Source organism: Plectropomus leopardus, chromosome 9 (genome assembly GCF_026936395.1).
Source record: "Plectropomus leopardus strain MGB_pleo_1.0 chromosome 9, ASM2693639v1, whole genome shotgun sequence".
NCBI lineage: Eukaryota > Metazoa > Chordata > Actinopteri > Perciformes > Serranidae > Plectropomus > Plectropomus leopardus.
In genome coordinates this window covers 12,876,274-12,894,457 of record NC_142184.1, presented here as the reverse complement: position 1 = coordinate 12,894,457, position 18,184 = coordinate 12,876,274, and the positions used below count along the sequence as shown (strand labels likewise).

Below are 18,184 nucleotides of genomic sequence, written 5' to 3'. Positions count from 1 at the left end.
AAGGCTAATTGTTCTCCGATGGCTCTATTCACTAACCTACCCATACTATTGTCTTAAAAGGTGACCACTTCCTTTGTTTCAGCTCCGCCATCCACTCAAATATCTAAATATATGATGTACAATCTCTTCTTCCAGTTCATAAAAAATATTTTAAACAGAAATCTCTTAATTCTCTTTCTTACTCAGTCATTTATCTCAGTGTATGATTACTGCTTAGTGCAGCATCAAAATATACATTATCTTCTGCCCTGTGTGGTTGTTTTTTGAACAAATTCAGGTTTTATTAAAGAACTGTATAAATACAGTACACGAGTAGCATTTTCACAATTTAACAAATGTCAATTTAAGGCCTGCTGACAAATCAAATACACACCTGAGTCATTGTGTGTGTGTGTGTCAGCTGGGAATCAAGTTAAGGGTAGCAAGCGCCCACCAATGTCATTATTTTAACTATGAAGCTTTATTTACAAAAAAGGTTCAATTAAAAATGTAATTCAGGGTATTTAAAATTATGTGACATATGCCCTCTGCTGGTTCACTTAGGGACCATGCTTATTCTAATTACCAAGCAGCTGTAGTCCTAACACAAATCACATTTATCAAAATATTTTAGAACATCAAGCAAATCTTAGTTACTGTACTAATGTATAGAAACATATTGAAAAAATGTAGTTTTACTATTGTTGTTTTACTCATCTGCTTCGTCAGTGTCCTACAGCAATGTTTTGTAGTGAGAAAACTATCTAAATTTAAGAATTGTGTAAATGACGGGGCGTTTTCCCAGTCAAACCCCACACAATTTTTATGTCTTTTTCTCAAAATCATCCTCACGCATACAAATGTCCTTCTGCAGGCCGAATTTTTATTTTTTATTATCAGGTTGACCCCAGGCCGGCATTTGTTAATCCCAACATTTAAAAGTGTACTGTCTTTTATTTACGTTATACGTCAACTTTGTTGTGTTGCAAAAGCTGTTACAACCTATATTCAATCTATGGTTTTTTTAATAAATCCCCCAAATATTTCAGTATATTAACCAATATGCTGCAAGAAAAACACAGATATTGAATTTTGTTTTGTTTTATTCATGAAGCAATCTAAATACATTAATAATCTTCCAGTATAAATATATAAAATGTCAGTAGAGCAAGAAGAAATGATTTTTACTACCACCTAACGTGTTTATGTTCCCCACCAGCTTCTCCTTGGAGGTAGCCGTCATACAGCTCTCGGAGGTGGAGGATGAGCTCCTCTGTGTTCTGTCCTGTGAGAGCTGACACGGGAATGACCCGCTGGGTGACGTGGCTCTTTAGCGTCCATAGCTTCTCCCGGGCCTCAGGTAGGTCCATTTTATTGGCTATGATGGCCTGAGGTCGCTGGGACAGACCAGGTTCATACTGGTCCAGTTCATAACGCAGGTGCTGGAGCTGCGTCCAGGGCTCCGGAGCAGACAGGTCCAGAACATAGAGGAGGAAACGACAACGCTCTATGTGACGCAGAAAAGAGATGCCGAGGCCTCTGTTGAGATGAGCTCCTCGAATGATGCCCGGGATGTCAGCAACTACACAGCAGAGGTAAAATTTGAAAGCGTATTTATTGCATTGAAAAAAAGCTGCAATTATGTAGATCAAGAACCAATTTAAACTGAATTATAATGTGGTAAAATGAATAATACTGTCACAACACACGTTTTATTTATTTATTTTTTTGCATGGCTGTCAGGCTACGTAGGTTGCCCAGAGATAGAGCCTGTGTGAGTCTGAAAGGGGGCGGAAGTAATTAAGAGAGACGATTCAGACCTGGTGTGAAACCCTAAAGAAGAGGAGATGTTTCTGTGTGCCACTAAGGAGGAACACTGGAGTTTCCTCTTATCCCCATGAAGTATTGTTTTCTGTTACTGTCCGCATGTTTGTCTACAAATGAACTGTCAACAGAGTGCTGAAGCGAAGCAACATCGGATCGAGGAAAGCGAGGTGACGGAGTGACAGCTGATGGCTGACGGCCGGGAAAGCGATGCAACAGGTAGGCCCACATCCCTCACCTCTAGCCTGGCAGCTGAACGCTCATTCATCAGTAATATATGTACAGGCAGCCAAGCCCAGGAAGCCCAAGGCCAGTGTCTATAAAGAGTTAAGCTGTGTTCCCCTCAAAAGCTTTCAGTTTAGTACCTTTAGAAGCAGAAGTAACACCTTCAAACAGGTTCCTGGACTGGGTTTTCTATCCAGGAAAGAGCAGGGGTTTCGCGTTTTAGCAGACAGGAACAATGCTCTCCAATTGAGGATTAAAACATGTGCAGTTCACATAATCCTGTTGCAACTAATGTACACTTTTTAAATGTTCTAATATCCACTTATCTGTTAAAAGTGTATGTAATCAAAGAGAGACAATAAAAACAGATGGAGTGGTCAAAGTGATTGAAATTCAAGGTGCGTTGATGGATTCATGTTCTCAGCTCATGCACTGAGTAACATTACAAGTAAACGTTCCACTTTAAAAGTTGCTGGCAGTCATCCCAGAACCATAATTAAATACCAATGAATTAAATACCAACCCTCAGGTAGACACTCCCGTTATAGTGTCACGTGACAGGGGTTGTGTGTGCCGCGACAATACTAACTCTATGATATAATAATCGTTTGCTTAAAATAACTTACCTGCAACTTGCTCATGATCCCTGTAATTTACAATTCCTACATGTGGGTTGAGTGTTGTAAAAGGGTAAGCAGCCACAGCAGGCTTCGCATTGGAGATGGCTCTCAACAATGATGATTTCCCGGCATTAGGAAACCCCACCTGATGGGAAAAAAAAAAAGTCATTACATTTGTGGTGCTGAAAAGCAATATGCCAATTTTATTTTCAAACACATGGAGGTTTTTCTCACCAGTCCAGCATGGGCCATAGTGCGGAGCTCTAGCTGAAGGACCCTCTCCTGACCCATAATCCCAGGGGTTGTTGTCATCGGGGCACGGTTCTCATTGGACAGAAAAAATCGATTTCCCTTCCCACCAGCCCCTCCAAATACAGCTAGATATTCCTGGCCATGCTCAGAAAGGTCCACTACTGTCTCCCCTTGCTCCTTCACCACAGTGCCTAAGGGTACCTTTAGAAATGGAAAAACATAAAATGCAAGGTTAGGCAGTAGGTTAATGTTCTAAACATCCATAGACTACGAGCAGCCATTAGGATCAAATGCACTGACTCACAGTGATATAGGTTGTGATGCCATTCCTGCCGTAACAGTTCTTGCTGCTCCCTGATTGCCCGTCTTCTCCCTTGTAAACCGGAAGTACTTGTGCTAACGATTTGACAAACTTGTCAGCTGAAAGCACATAAATAAGGAATTAATGATGGAGGCAAATTTTAACATGGCGTTAAAAGACAGGGTGGAAAAAATGTATTACATATACGGCAAATTGGACACCCAACTTACCCTTAATAACGATGCTTCCTCCATCACCTCCGTTCCCTCCATCTGGTCCACCCCACTCTTTTCGCGGCTCGCTGTGAAAGCTGCAGGCCCCTTTGCCACCTGATCCGGCCGACAGCTTCACACGGCGATGGTCTACAAAGTGACGGGTCTATGAGCCAAATCGAGAAATACTTAGACAACTGGCTGAGCCACACTGCAAGTCATCAACACAACACTATGATGGATCACATGAACATATTTTACTGTTGCCTCTAGTTTTTAAAAAAACATTTGATTTATTAATACATATTGATTCTGAGTATGTTGACTTCATTTTCTGAAGTATCAATACATCAGAACCAGTCATTTTGCTGCTCTCTGCTACAAACCAAGATGTTATATTCATCATTCGTTAAAAATATTGGCAATTTTTCCCTTTGGTATGGTAAAATGATATTGAAAATAGTTCTTGTATCAAAGTTAGAAATACCAGTTTCATGACTGCACTACTTTTTAATGCTTTATGAAGGGATGCACTGCCAAAAATTGACCACAGGTAAATCAGCTCTAGATTTATTTGACACTAGTATTTTGTTATTAGAAATTAATATAATGATATAACAATATATTAGAAATATCGTACACCCCGGGAGACGTTTTTGGACATCCTTTCATGGAGATGTGATATAACTTTTGCTTTAGTTAAATGGTGGTAAATATGTCAGCCAATGAAACATGTTGGAGATATTAAGATATTACATGTTAGATATGTTCCAATGATTTGGATATTGTTGATTTAAAAAATTGTAAAAATAGTTGTAAAAAGTACAAGAAATATATATATATATATATATATATATATATAATATATATAAACAAATAAAAAAGTCAAAAGAAAAACATTATTTTTAAATATATGATGAAGATAAATAATGGAATGGTTTTGTTCATTTTCCTAAACTTCTTTAAAATTTATATTCAAAATCTAATCTAAGTTGAAATCAGTCGAAAATTTCTTACAAAGTTGCTCATTGTCGTCATTTTTTTTTTTTTATAAAACAGAAATAGAACCAGTTTACTCAGGGTTCAAAATACAAGAAATATCCATACAACACGAAAAATAGAGAAAACAACAGAGGGAAAAAAAGTAAAAAAACAAACAAAGGAATTACCTTTCCACTACATTTAAAAAAAATAAATTATTTTCTACTAATTCCTTGAAATTGGCTGAACATTTCTTAAAAAGTTGCTTAAAAAATCAAACCAATTTGCTCAGGGTCCAAATGTTAAATACTTGTGAAAGGAAGCAGCTCAGGAAAAGTGATGTAGATCCAGGTTTTAAAGGATTAAAAACACTATATCAGAACGGGGCACACAGCTCAAACACATACTAGTTTCTTCTCAGACAGCTCTCTCTTCTTCAGGTTTCCTCCCCGGACTTTGGCGCACAGAGAGCCGGAGGTGCTGACGGCTCTGCCGGCTCTGAGGCCGCCGGTGACTCTCCGTCTCCACGCTGCTGACACTGAAGAACCGCTGTGAGTAAACAAGCTCATGTCGTACCTTTTAACCTCCCGTGCCAACATGTATCCTAAAAGTATGTCCGGAGAAAGCCACCGAGGGCTTTTAACTCTCGACAACGTCGCCAACATCGCGAAGTTGTTATTATTGTAAAGTAGCTAACGACGGTTTCGCAATGTCACCCCGACCGTTTCCCTCTGTACACATCACTGACAGCGAGCTAAAGTCTTTATTTTCCTGGAAAATTACTGACAAGCTCATAAAGTTACATAATGAATTAATAAAGGACACTTTTTTTAAATAATCGTTTAGGCATGTCCTATAACCCATTAACTACTATAGCATGCCTACAGAGCAAAAGCATGCCTGGCAGCTACGGAACCTGCAAAGGGACAGTTTGTTATGCGATTGTTAAATACGGTATATCTGCGTTGTGTTTTGATCCTCTACTGCCACCTTCTGTACTGGAGTCTATATTAATTTAACTCTTAAACCCTTTGAAACCTGACAATTTGCAAACAACAAACAAATAAATGACCTGAACCCTAAAGAAGCACTAAAAAGTTTTTTTGTTTTTTGAATCTATAACATAATTTTAAATACATAATTATAAAAAGTCTAAATACTAGTTTCAGAATTTTTCCCTTATTAAAAAATGTTTTACATTTTGTAATATTTTTCTCTTTTTGGTCTTACTTCTTTTTCAGGTCCTTTTTCTTGTCACCTTTTATTCATTTCTTGCATTTCTTGCCAAGTTGCACATTGCTTTTTTTGCCCATGTTTTTAAAAATAAATCAAACCAATGTGCTCTGTTTCCAAAGGTATAATTGCTTGTGAAATGTATCAGAGCACAACACAAAAAAAGTGATGATGATCCAGGTTTCAAAAGGTTAATGACCATCTGAACCATTTGCAAAAGCAATATATTATTGTTTATATCCGTTTATTTTTTTTATATAACAAACAGTAACAAAAGACAGCAGAAAAGATCAGGCAATGCAGTCTTACAATAGATAAGTAGATGAGATAACATTCATATTTGGATTATGCACAGCAAACTTGACTTTCACTCTCCCTCTTTTTCACACATAGGCCTACACACACACACACTTACACACACACACACACACACACACACACATAAAAGACGTACCACTCACATCTGTGATGACACACTACATATAGAACTAGAAAGACTTGTCACACATGTTCAGTTCACAGTAAAATGAGACACTGATACAAAGTCAATGTAGTATAGAGAAGCTTGTGATTGTCACTGTTGAGTGGTACATCGTTATTTAGCTGTTTGACAGCCAGGTATCTCCCAACCCTGCAACTACTGTGTTATTTTACCCCTCTGAGATAAACTGAGCTACTGTAGAATTTACTGCAAAGCTGGGCCCCCACAGTCATACTAGTAATCTTCATTACTGCTACAACTGTAAGAAACAGCAATTAAGGAAATGACCAGAGGTGTTGTCTCACTTATTTTAGATAAATCAATAAATGAATAAACAATATAATATATGCCCATTTTATAATCAAACAAAGACTGACAGATAAAACAATATTTTTCATCTAATACAAAAAATATTCAAAGTTTTCACTGAAAAAGAATACTGAGCTTTATGTTTGTGGTGAAAGACTTCACATTATCTGTCCATAAATCACATAAGTAAGCTAGAGAAAATACATTTCCTAAACATGACATGTCAGTTGAAACCAGCAACATAACATTTAATAACATTAGACAAACGAGCCCTAGTCTTCCATCACTGAATGTCAACAAACTACAAATAAAGAGTGTAAGCTCATCCTAAGAACCAATCTCAACATGACTGACAGAGTGTATTGCACTTATTGAATTGGAGGTGCAGGACACGTTACTGTTCTGTTCCTGTGTAACTTTGGCTTTTTTGCGGATCGTTCATTAAAAACAGTCTGAATTAGACTACAGTACAAAAAATCAGACAATACATACACTGTCACTGCAAAATAAAGTGCGGATGAGGTGGCAATTTCTTTTTATGTAAAAATCACTACTGATTGGCATCAAAGTAGTATGACTCCTCTTACCTTTGCACAGTAATAAAATGCAGGTGCAGAGCAACGCTACTTAAAGGATAACCTCTGCGTTTTTCAACCTGGGCCCGATGTATTTATGACTAAATGACAGATGTGAATAACAGTTTTTGAAACTGATTTAGAATTAATTGAACGCTGTCACTATTTCTTCATTAAAAGTGATTATTTTTGCCACAGATAGGCTCAGAATGCTATTATAAGTGGCTGAAGTGTTTCTTTACCTTTCACCTGATTCAGTTTGTAATTGTCTTGTCGTGACTTGAGTTGTGACTTGTTGCAGGAAGACAATGTGAGTGAGAGTTGGAAAGACTAGTAATCGCAGTAGTTGCCTGTTGTCCTTCTCTCCTTCTCTCTCGGGCGACCATTGAATTCAAAGGCCTCTTCCACATTGTCAAAATAAGCAAAATAATCATCCATGCCACTGAAAAGTTTTTAGATAAAACTATACTGTGTTTGTCTGTGAACTACTCTCCAACTCACACTCACATTTCCACGTTTATCCTCCTGCAATAAGTAACATCTCGTGATTTCGTGAAGAGACCCTTCAGCCACATATAATAACAATCTGAACCTGTCTGTGCCAAAAAAAACACTTTCAGTTGAGGTACAGCGATGGTGTTCAATTGCCCCATATGTTTACATTGCAGCCCATTGTGCAGCGCCTTCCCTCTCACTCACTACTGGATGAATTTCAAAAACTGTTACTGTTACTCTCACATAGACACAAACACACGGGAAAATACGGCCCAGGGTGAAAAATGCCATGATTATCCTTTAAAATATGGTGTGAAAAATACTACCCCGATGTATGATTATCATGGACAATGATACACACGTTTAAGTCTGGATCAGTCAGCTATCTATTGTGTCTATAACCTCAGTAAGACATACAGTATGCAGAGTGAAAACACATCATGTTTGAACAAACAGCAACACGTCACAGTTTGACTAACACAGACAAACTCCCACGATCGAGTCACGTTAAAGGACCAATGCTTTCAACTTCATAAACTTAATTCCCCTCATCGTGAGATAGATATAACAGCGGCTCAGCTAGGAATTACAGCAAGAGCTGGACCTAGTCTATAAGATAAATATCAAGGAACATTTCCTCCAAGACTAATTTGCTTTTTATAACCTCAGTCTCATAAACACTGGCATTTCTCTGTGCACAAAAGCATTAAAAAAGAAGCTTGTAAAATAAAATAAACATTAAAAGCAGGGGATGGGGTAAAGATAAGTGAAAGGCAATGACAGGAAATAAAAGAGAAGGATACAGGCAATTTGCTGAGGCTCGTTTAATGACTTTACTGCTCCCCCGTTTAATCCGTATGAAAGGTTTACATTAACTTCCTTGATTCTACAAGCGACCTGACTTTTCATACGGTGGCCCACACCTTCAGCTACCAGCTACAACCCTGCAAGCGAGCAAAAACGATGACTATATTTGACTATATTATGTATTCTTAGCTAAAATGGTTAATGAGAGGATAAAAATTCTGATGCAGCCAGATCTCCTAAACCACAGTTGAGCCAGCACGTTGCTGTTGATCGGTTCCTTTTTCATTTTCTTCCAGCAGGAAAATAATGTGGCATCTTATTGCTGATAATTTCCATACTGACCCTGAAATGCAACATAATGTTATTTACACCAAAAGACTGACTTTCATTTCATACCCTGAGTTTCCTTTTTCTTTTCCTCTCTTTAACTAATGAGACAAATACACAGTAAAAAACATATTTTTTAAAGTAACCCACTATTTCACGCACCAGCTTTCCTTATGTTTTATACTTATTTGTGTAAGAGTTGGATTTGAATGATCAGGAACCGAAAATAACATTTGAGATTATGTTTTATCACAGTTAAAGAGCTTGGGTGCTAGGGAAGTCTAAATATGACACTGTGTATTTATGTGGGCGTCAAGCTACTGGCGTAAATTTGGCAATAGTTTTGTGTCTTAAAAGAGCAGTATGTACAATGTAGTGGCATCAATCAGTGAGGATTGCAGACTGCAACCAGCTGAACCTTCAATCATGTGTCAAGTCTGAATTCCCAATTTTTATTTTTCATTGGGAACTGTATTATTACCAGACGTCTCTACCTCCTTGTTACAAACAGACCAGGTGATTAAAACTGGTAAAAACACTGAGCAAAGTAGTTTCAAATTACATAACACTATTATTACTCTGCTAACTTAATGTGATAGCATAATAAAGCAATTTTTAAAAATAGCGCATGTTTTTCCAATGCTTTTCTGCTAACTACGGTGGCCCAGGTGAAAATGCAAATGGCCCTATTGATAGCCAGAGTTTGGTTTATGTGCTCTGGGCTGCTGATGGTTATAAGTCGGTTAAGAAAAGTCACTTTCAAACAATCCTAGAAATCAGAGAGAGAATGATGTACCTGTTCGTAGGCGTAGGGCCTCTGCGTCTGCCCTCCAGGGCCGCCTTGGGAGGAGCGGTAGGAGCCGTACTGTTGGCTTTGACCCTGCTGATACTGAGAATACTGAGAGGATCCACCCTGGCCTGGACCTATAGCAGAGGGGTTGCATTCAAGTCATTTGTTCATTGTGTTTGTGTGAATGCACTCAATAGGTTGTATGTTTTGTTCTAACCGTATCCTTGTGGCTGTCCGCTGTAGCCTTGTTGAGAGGAGTACTGCTGCTGGCTGAAGGGCTGCTGCTGCCCAGAGCCCTGCTGATACTGGGCCTGCTGCTGGCTGTACTGAGAGTTACCTGGAGGCATATAAAGAGGTACGCATGAGCTATTATAAGATGTGGTATTATACTTTTTGTTGGACTGAGGTTGTGAAGGTGCAGGAGAATATGTCAATAGCACATTTTTATTACAAGAAGAAAAACTGTTACCTCCTTCATAGTAATGCTGTGATGATTCATCGAAGGACCTGTCGTAGCCTTGCTCACCATATGAAGACTGTTGATATGAGTACTCCCCGTGGCCTGCAGAAAACACAGTTCAACACATGCAAAAACTCCTCTGCAAAGGCAAAAACCCATTTACATACAGAAGAGAAATTATTATTCGCCGTTTGAAGCCAAAACATTCATAATACATGTGCGACGACAAAATTACAAGTGCAGACAACATTTCCAAGGCTTCTTGTTTTAATATTATGCACAAAGCACAAAGAAACACCCTGGAGGAAGTTTGCGCTCTCTCCTCAACACACTGCTGTGGCACTCTCTGAAATCTGAAATTTCGGCACACCAAAGGGGACAGTATGGACACAGACACACTGGGAGGAAACAGAATTGAGACCAATGTCAGTCTTTTGCTTTTTTTTCTCCAATCCTTGTCTTCTCCCACAGTAAGGGAAAGAGACGATGACTGGGGGGACGAGCTGAAGCACTGCAGTAAATCTGGCACAGGCCTGTAGGGTAGTGCTAAAAGGAAATGGCATGACCTATAAAGTGGCTTTGTGTGTTTGAGAGCTGTGTTTATGAAGTTTATGGATGTGCACGATTACCATCAGGGTAATATTGCCGGTTTATGGGCTCGCTGGAGCTCTGAGTGTGTCCATACTGCTCTCCGTAGAACTCGTCTTGTCCCATGTACTGCTGTGCAGATCCTGCAAGACAGGCGACACCACGATGTGTTAAACAGTTGGTTGGACCAATTGGAGTTGGAGTCTAAAGGGGCTGTGCCAGGGCACTTGGGTAATTTAAGGAGCCTCAAGGTATGCATGTGTGGGCATATGTGTATTAAAGGGACAGTTCACCTCAAAATCAAAAATAAATATTTGACCTCTTCCTGTAGTGCTGTTTATCAAGTGTTGGAAATATGTAGAGATGTGTCTTGTCTTCAGTGTAATGAACCTGGATGGCACTCAAAGCACCAAAATAACACATTTGGAAAAACTCAACAGAAATGTCTCTTTCCACAAATGATAGCCTGGTTACTTAAGATAATCCACAGGCTGTGTTTAGGCAGTTTCATATAGAAACTATTTTCTTTCTACCAAACTAAACATGCTAATTGTATCACTGCACAAAAACAAATGCGTCGACTCACCGACTGTGCCGACAACAGTACAAGATGTCAACATTAATGGCGTACTCCACAGCTGAGCTGTAACATTTAGCTCAGTGCTGCTGGGTAAGCTAGTGATAGATGTAAGCTTCCTTCTGTGCAGTGATAGGGTTAGTAATTCGGTAGAAGGAAAATAGTTCCTTCATGAAATTGCTCACAACAAGGTCTGTGGATTATCTTGAGTAACTAGGTCGTGATTTCTGGAAAGAGACACTACTGTTGAGTTTTTTTATATTCACTTTATTGGGCGCTTTAAGCACCACAAGCTGAGTGCCATCTAGTTCAATTATTTTGTAGAAAAGGCAGACATCTCTACAGCTGGTATCTCCAACCCTCTCCAACACAAAAATTAAAGATTATAACAGACATTATGGGCAGCTTTATTGGAAGTTGTCATTTTGGTATGAAGCTATTATGAATTATTATGAATAGTTAATTAATATGACCATTATAATTTTCTTTATAACTTACTGTGGAATTTCACTGATGATTTTCTGTGGGTTGAAATAATACTGCAAAGGAAGCTATTCCAGGCGAACCCAAATTTTGGAAACACTAACTAAAGTGGAGCAATTACAATGAATAATTCCAAGACAAATGACATGAGATCTAATTTTAGAGGAGAAAATGAGGCTTACAGAAAGCCAATTATCAGGGAGAATCTGATCGCTGCTTGGCGATGGTGTGCAGAAACTCCAGATTCCACTCCTTCCCTTTCCCTTTCAATTTTATCTCTCAAACTTAAAAAAAAAACAGAACAGAACAAAAATTCTCAAGAAGATGAGTCAAAGAGCCATGTATGGTCTAATCTCCTTTACAAACCACAACTGGCCCAAAAGTTTCCAAGAGATGAGCTGTAGCATGAAAAATGTCATCTTAACTTCTGCAAAAATAGCAAAACAATTTCACAGTGACATATCTGATTATCCAAAATGACCAAGGAGCACCAGTTGATGGAGGAGCCTTAGCAACAGCCCCACAACCAATCAGGGAGTGGCTGGTGAGCGAGCAGCTTAACTATGGACATGACAATTTCATAACATAGTTATATCTCAAAATACTTCTCCCAGTCATGCAAGGATAATAGTGCACCAGGGTGAATGAGGACATACAACCATGGCCTGTTGCCCTGGAAACAGTATCCCATCCGTTTTATATGTCTGAGTTAGTACGTGCCTAGTCCACCACCTTCAAAAGACATAACAGGACAGCGTGGAGCTATTATTAGGCAGATGCTGACACAGCATAAGTAAAGTGATTTACAGAGACAGGAACCTAATGTGACACGAGTGATACATCTCCAGTCTGCTTCTTAAAGTAGCAGGAAGGCAACTGAAATAGATTCATTTACAGTCTTTCAATATCACATCGTCAAAGGCAAAAACTAATACCCTGTACGCACTAATACATCAGCAACAAACTTAGTATTTACATCAGTCTGGATACTGTGAGACTGGTGTCCAGAGCCACATTTAATAGAAACCTAGTGACCATTTTAGTCCAGTTCCAAACTGTAGTCACACGTCCATCCATGTACATTAGCACACAAACACAACACAAGCAAACCAGTTGAACCCATTGCTACATAAGACTAGCATGCATCCCAATTGCAAGAATTTATGTTGGCATTGTATGTTTATGCAAACCGTGGATATGTAATGTTTGTATGTTTTTGTAATACCTTGAAACTTTATGTTTCTACACTGCTGTGGTTGACAAGGTTATGTTTACGCACGAAAACCTCTTGGTTATCATAAGAAAAGGTCATGTTTTGACTTAAAATACCCAGTCGCCACTGGAAATGCAGCAAATGTATTGTTTAAAAACCAAGTTTGGTGGCACAATTCTCTCTGCAAACACTCTCTGTATTACTCCAAAAACACCCAGGTTTGATAGCACAATGGCCAGTGGAATTGCTGCAATTTATTGCTAAAAAAACACCCAAGTTTGGTGGCACAATCACCTCGAGAAACAACATGACATAGTGCAAAAAAAACATGTTAAATGCTACAATGCATCGCTCAAAAAGAATCCTGGTTTAGTGGCATTATAGTCACTTGAAACAGCAGTCATGTATCGCTAAAAACATCCAAATTTGGTGGTGCAATACCCCTGGAAACAGCACACTGTATTGCCAAAAAAAAAACCACCTAGGTGAAATGCTACGATGCGTTGCCAAAAAAATACCCAGGTCTGGTCACAAATGCCTATGGAAACACTAAAATGTATCGTAAAAAACGTTTGATAGCAATTTTTCCCCTGCAAACAGTGCAATGTATTGCTAAAAACACACTGGTTAGATGCTAGTGTGTCCCTAAAAAACCTCCAGGTTTGGTGACACAAATGCCACTGGAAATGCCTCAATGCTTCACCAACGAAAAACTGGTTTTGTTGTTTGTTGATTTCAAATAGTAGTCTGCTGCTTGGCAGGCTTCTGGCCTAGGTGTCTTGTGATCCCTTCCATGTACAGATGGCAAACTCAGCTCATGTACTACATCACTTCAGAAACATTGATATGATATGGATGAAACGTACAAATGGAACGTATCCATGTTTTGCAGAGCTATTCAATGCCAACATGTTTTTCTGGCGACTGGGCTGAGAATGAAGACTTAGTAGTAGTCTTACCACCTACCTTGTTGTGAGGAGCGGTAGGATCCCATGGGCCTCTGAGACATCATACTGTTTCCTTGACTGCCCTGACCCATCATGCCCATGGCCTGCTGTCCCTGATAGTGTTGGCCCCCAGCCTGGGCTGAAGAGTAGTGTGGAGTAGCAGACTGTTGGTGCATCATGGAGACTGGGAAGGAAGTGTGATTATCGGGGGAGAGAACTCATACATTAATATACACAGACACTCATACCAGAATGAGCATCCAACAGCATACACAGCATTCTCAGAGCTAAGATTGGCGGAAATGTGCATAATTAAACTGATGAATAAACAAATATAGACAAGGTCCATGGCAATCAGGGCACGGGGAAAAGCCAAAAAGGGGTTGGTAGCAGTCAGGGGGTCTCTTTAAGAAAAACTCCTTGAAGAGATGCTTTCAAGATGCTGCTCTACAGTGTAAATGCAAGCCAGTGAAGTCAGTGCATAAACAGAGATATCCACACAGACATCCAGGGAGAGGAGGGCTGCATCTCAGGGTCAGGAGCCAGAGGTTAGGAGAGGTAAAGCCTGGAGCTAAGGGAAGAAGGGAGGAGGCAGGAAACCTCTTTGATGAACTGAATGTGTTTGGTTATTTTGATGGTTATACTGCAGCTATGCATGTAAGCAAATGCTTTAAGCAAGATCAAGATGGCGTTTGTCATGAATACATTCAGAGGTATTTTAGAAATCATCCAGTGGTTTTACCATAGGGTTTCTACATCATTCTGAACTCTTAACAGGCATTTCTATTATTATTCCCTTCTTTTAATTTCCAAATCATGCATCATACCTTAACAAAATAAATGTAAATCTTGCATCTTAAAGGGACAGTTTACCCCCAAATCAATATGGTTTTTTTTTTCTCTTACCTGTAGTGCTATTTATTTGGTGTGAGTAGCAGAGTGTTGGAGATTACTCAAGATAATCCACAGACCTTGTGAGCAGTGTCATGTGGGAACTATTTTCTTTCTACTGAACCACAACCACCAACCGAAATATGTATCTACTCATGGACGTGAGGCTCATGCTCATGCTCAGTTAAAAAAAAAACATTTTTTTTATTTTGGCGTGAACAGTCCCTTTAAGAGTATAGTTTAGGATAATTGAAGTTCAAAATTTCAGTGTGTTCAAATGATAAGACTGAAATTATCCCTTCCTACATAAAAAATATACCATATTCTGAATAGGCCCATCTATACCTGGCTCACCTTGGTTGGACTGCATGTTGAGGTTGCTGCGGGAGGAGGAGGAGGAAGAGGAGGATGAGGATGTGGAGGAAGTAGAAGAGGAAGAGCCATAGCCTGGCCCAGGGCCCTGGATCATGCTGCCCTGGGAGGAGGGAGCAGCGTGGCTGTAGCCGGAGGCCGAGCTGCTGTAGCTGCTGGCCGGCAGGCTGAGGGATGCGGAGGGAATAGCCGACTGCACCTGACCAGACTGCTGCTGCATGGGGGCATGGCTGGGGCCTGACGACATACACGCACAGTCAGAGCAGCCAGCACATGATCCTATGTGGTGCCATATCATGTTAATCATGGGCCCACATTCAGTTCATCTTTACAGGACGCTTGCATGGTTGTTCAAGGATTTAGTGAGGAGTGTTAATGATGTGCATGAAACGAAAAGAAGGAAAAATTTGCAAGAGCTGCAAACAAATCTGACATCATCTGAACGTAAGACAAGAGACATCGTGACAGACAAGACGTGGTTTCGTTTCTGCAGACAAACATGCAGCAAAGTCAGGATCAGACGAGCACTCAGGACAAGGGTACAGACAACAGGATGGAGCTGGATGTGTGCACACAAAATCTGGGTTTGTGTGGAAAATAAATTGTATGTGGGGTCAGAGTTTATCCATAAAAAGCACGTTTGTGCTGAAACATCACCGTTGCTCATTTGGCTCTGCATCATTGATGTGGGTGGCAGTCCTGGTGCCATGTTGTCATTGAGGTTGCTTGGCGTGTGTCCCCCAGTCTGGCCCATCCCTCCAGGACCCATTGACATGTTGCTAGTCGGAGGCTAGAAAGTAAAAACACTGACTAATTAATACAGTCATTGACGGACTATTTGTCCTATTTGCTGTCCTCTATGTCCTCATGCCTCTATTTTATATTGTCTCCTCGATGGTGATAGCTTTGTTTCTTTTATAGATGTATCTGTGGACAAATTACATGATGAGTAAATGTCTAGTCAACCCAAATACTTTGTTGTGAAAATGGAGAGATGGTGAGGGATGATGAGACCTAAATGAATCTGATGGAGATGGGAAATCCAGTGATGGAAGAAGTATTCATATTCATACATAAGTAAAAAATGCCAATACCAAACTGTGAAAATACTTAGAAAATACTAGCTGAGTAAAAGTCCCGCATTGAAAATGGCACTTAAGTTACAGTAAGATAGATCTTTTAAAATAACCATCCTCAAACTCAAAATTATTAGAAAAAAATAGAAGGAACACCCAAAACGCCCTCAAATTATTTTACAAAATAGAACTCCATCCAGAAAACTCACAATTTTAAACTCAAGATTATAAATAAAACACTCAAAGTTATTTAAAAAAATAGAGACAGACTTAAAATGTTTACCAAATAGTTGGCAATCAATTTCGATGAACTGACTGAGTGATTAATCAACTAATTGTTGCAGATGTACTTGGATAAACTGCTTGGTCATTTAATTGATGATGAGACATCATACTTAAATCTTCTTTTAATTTTTATGCAAAAATCTTAATTTGTGAAGTAACTAGTAACTAAAGCTGTCAGATAAATGTAGTGGATTAAAAAGGTACAACATTTACCTCTGAAAGGTAGTGAGTAAAAAACAAGTAGCATTAAAAGAAAAATACTCAAATGTATACTTAAGTAGAGTACTTGAGTAAATGTACTTTGTTACATTCCACCACTGGGGAAATCTACTGTTACTTGTTCTTGAAACCTCATCAAGGACTCACAGCAGGTAGTAGTGACTGCATGTTCTGATTTGAATCTGCTATTGTGGCCAAGTAAACAAGATTTCTGTGCAGGATCTGCTGATACCTGTCAACAGAGGAAAAAAACATTTTTACTTAAATAAGACATTTACGAGGAATAGTAATTTATTAAGAATATATACAAACAACACTTACTGTGTGCATTCAGCTGTCTTGCCTTTGCTTTGGTAATCCATTATACATTGTATTAAATGATGATTTTCATCCAGCATCTTTGGGAGACAAAAGCTTCAGATCACAATACCTCAAGTCACAGTGCATGGCAAATTAAACTCTAAAATATGTCCTATTATGACATTGCAGTGATGTTGTCCTGGATTCGCAGAACTTCAAGCAGCCTATGAACATTTTTTTCTGGGTCAGTTTTTTCTTTTTTCTGTTTCTCATAATAGAGTCAAAGAAGCAGCAGCTTCTCGCAGTCTTTATTTAGGACATCGTTTTAAAGATGGGTTATGCATTTTATCAGAAACAGCCGTATAGAGGGTTCATTCAAGGATAAAAGCAGCAGCAGACTGAGGAGCATAGGGCTCAGGACTGTCCTGTGTTCCTCAGTTTCCCTCCATGCCTTTCTTAGTAGATGCTTGAGTGTGTTTTTGCAACAAAGCATTTGTCAAAATTAACCATTTAAACCTAATGGAGCTGTTTGACAATTACCTATAAAGACGCTTCGGGTGTTGCTTTAAAAATATTGTAAACAAATCACAAAATCTAAAGCTCTTATCTATTCCACTACAATAAAAATATTCATCATTCATCCGGAAAAAGCAGCCAGACTATCAGCATCACACGGAGACAGCTCTAGCCAGTGTTGAGCCCATAAAGCGCTCGCCTTCATCACCGTCGTGGCTTTGTTTGGTTCGCACCTTCTAACATTACAATAGCCTACCAGTTGCCATTTCTTCTGATATTCACCACCAGCTACTTTCTCCGCACTGGCGGCGGACCGCACACTCCCATCCAGACTAGAATATTTCACCCAAAACGCCGCGATGCATCAAGATCTTTACCTTTTGAATGGTTTGCTGTGTCACCTCCCCTTTACTCCTGGGGCGCGCCGATGAAAATGCCACCGACATTTTGTCATATGTGAAATAAAAGCGCTTCTTTTATTCTAATATTTATTATCACGAGCGTAGCCCTCTATTTGGTTACATAGTTTGTCCATTGCCAGGTAATGGGGGGATTGGCGGTAACATCTTTCTGTCAGGAGGGAATGATCATAAGAAAACACTGGAATTATCTAACTGTAATGAAACATAATATTAATCTGAAAGTTATTTATGACGCGCATAGAAATAATGCCACAGATAATAGGCTGTTAGGCGATAGGAAAAAATGTCTCTCCCTCAGTTTTTGGTATAACCCGGACAGTGAGTAGCCTACCACTTTCCCTCACTGAAGACGGGGGATCCTTTGATTCATGAAAGCCAATCAGTCCACATTGTGCGCGCCGCTCGGTGCGCAAAAGTCCAGCAG

The 18,184-nt window shown here is 39.4% G+C and overlaps 2 protein-coding genes across 3 annotated transcripts; both read right to left on the bottom strand.

The window, feature by feature from the left end:
* Positions 1-1,064: 1,064 nt before the first annotated feature.
* mtg2 (mitochondrial ribosome-associated GTPase 2) lies at positions 1,065-5,335 on the bottom strand. Its single transcript, XM_042491677.2, has 6 exons — positions 4,802-5,335; positions 3,432-3,579; positions 3,205-3,320; positions 2,883-3,101; positions 2,655-2,793; positions 1,065-1,561 (listed from the first exon to the last, which is right to left on the bottom strand). Exons 1-6 carry the CDS (start codon positions 5,057-5,059, stop codon positions 1,167-1,169), a joined length of 1,275 nt encoding a protein of 424 aa, XP_042347611.2. The 5' UTR covers positions 5,060-5,335; the 3' UTR covers positions 1,065-1,166.
* Positions 5,336-5,860: 525 nt separating this feature from the next.
* Positions 5,861-17,992, bottom strand: LOC121946874 (calcium-responsive transactivator-like). Of its 2 annotated transcripts, XM_042491679.2 has the most exons (11): positions 17,716-17,992; positions 16,844-16,920; positions 16,670-16,754; positions 15,600-15,732; positions 14,925-15,179; positions 13,699-13,863; positions 10,501-10,602; positions 9,881-9,973; positions 9,629-9,748; positions 9,418-9,545; positions 5,861-8,637 (listed from the first exon to the last, which is right to left on the bottom strand). In XM_042491679.2, the coding sequence occupies exons 1-11, from the start codon at positions 17,782-17,784 to the stop codon at positions 8,611-8,613; spliced, it is 1,254 nt and encodes a 417-aa protein (XP_042347613.1). In that variant the 5' UTR covers positions 17,785-17,992; the 3' UTR covers positions 5,861-8,610. The 2 variants fall into 2 exon arrangements, with proteins under 2 accessions (XP_042347613.1, XP_042347614.1); XM_042491680.2 differs by lacking the exon at positions 10,501-10,602 and having other exon boundaries at positions 17,716-17,987.
* Between the last annotated feature and the right edge of the window lie 192 nt (positions 17,993-18,184).

Excerpts from the sequence above, each read along its gene's own strand:
- mtg2 (XM_042491677.2), bottom strand. The coding sequence starts at position 5,059 with ATGTTGGCGACGTTGTCGAGAGTTAAAAGCCCTCGGTGGCTTTCTCCG. Across the intron at positions 3,321-3,431 it reads AGGAAGCATCGTTATTAAGG|CTGACAAGTTTGTCAAATCG; the intron begins GTAAGTTGGGTG and ends ATGTGCTTTCAG. Across the intron at positions 2,794-2,882 it reads CTATGGCCCATGCTGGACTG|GTGGGGTTTCCTAATGCCGG; the intron begins GTGAGAAAAACC and ends TTTTCCCATCAG.
- LOC121946874 (XM_042491679.2), bottom strand. The coding sequence starts at position 17,784 with ATGTCGGTGGCATTTTCATCGGCGCGCCCCAGGAGTAAAGGGGAGGTG. Across the intron at positions 9,749-9,880 it reads ACAGCATTACTATGAAGGAG|GTAACTCTCAGTACAGCCAG; the intron begins GTAACAGTTTTT and ends ATATGCCTCCAG. Across the intron at positions 9,546-9,628 it reads CGGACAGCCACAAGGATACG|GTCCAGGCCAGGGTGGATCC; the intron begins GTTAGAACAAAA and ends CCTCTGCTATAG.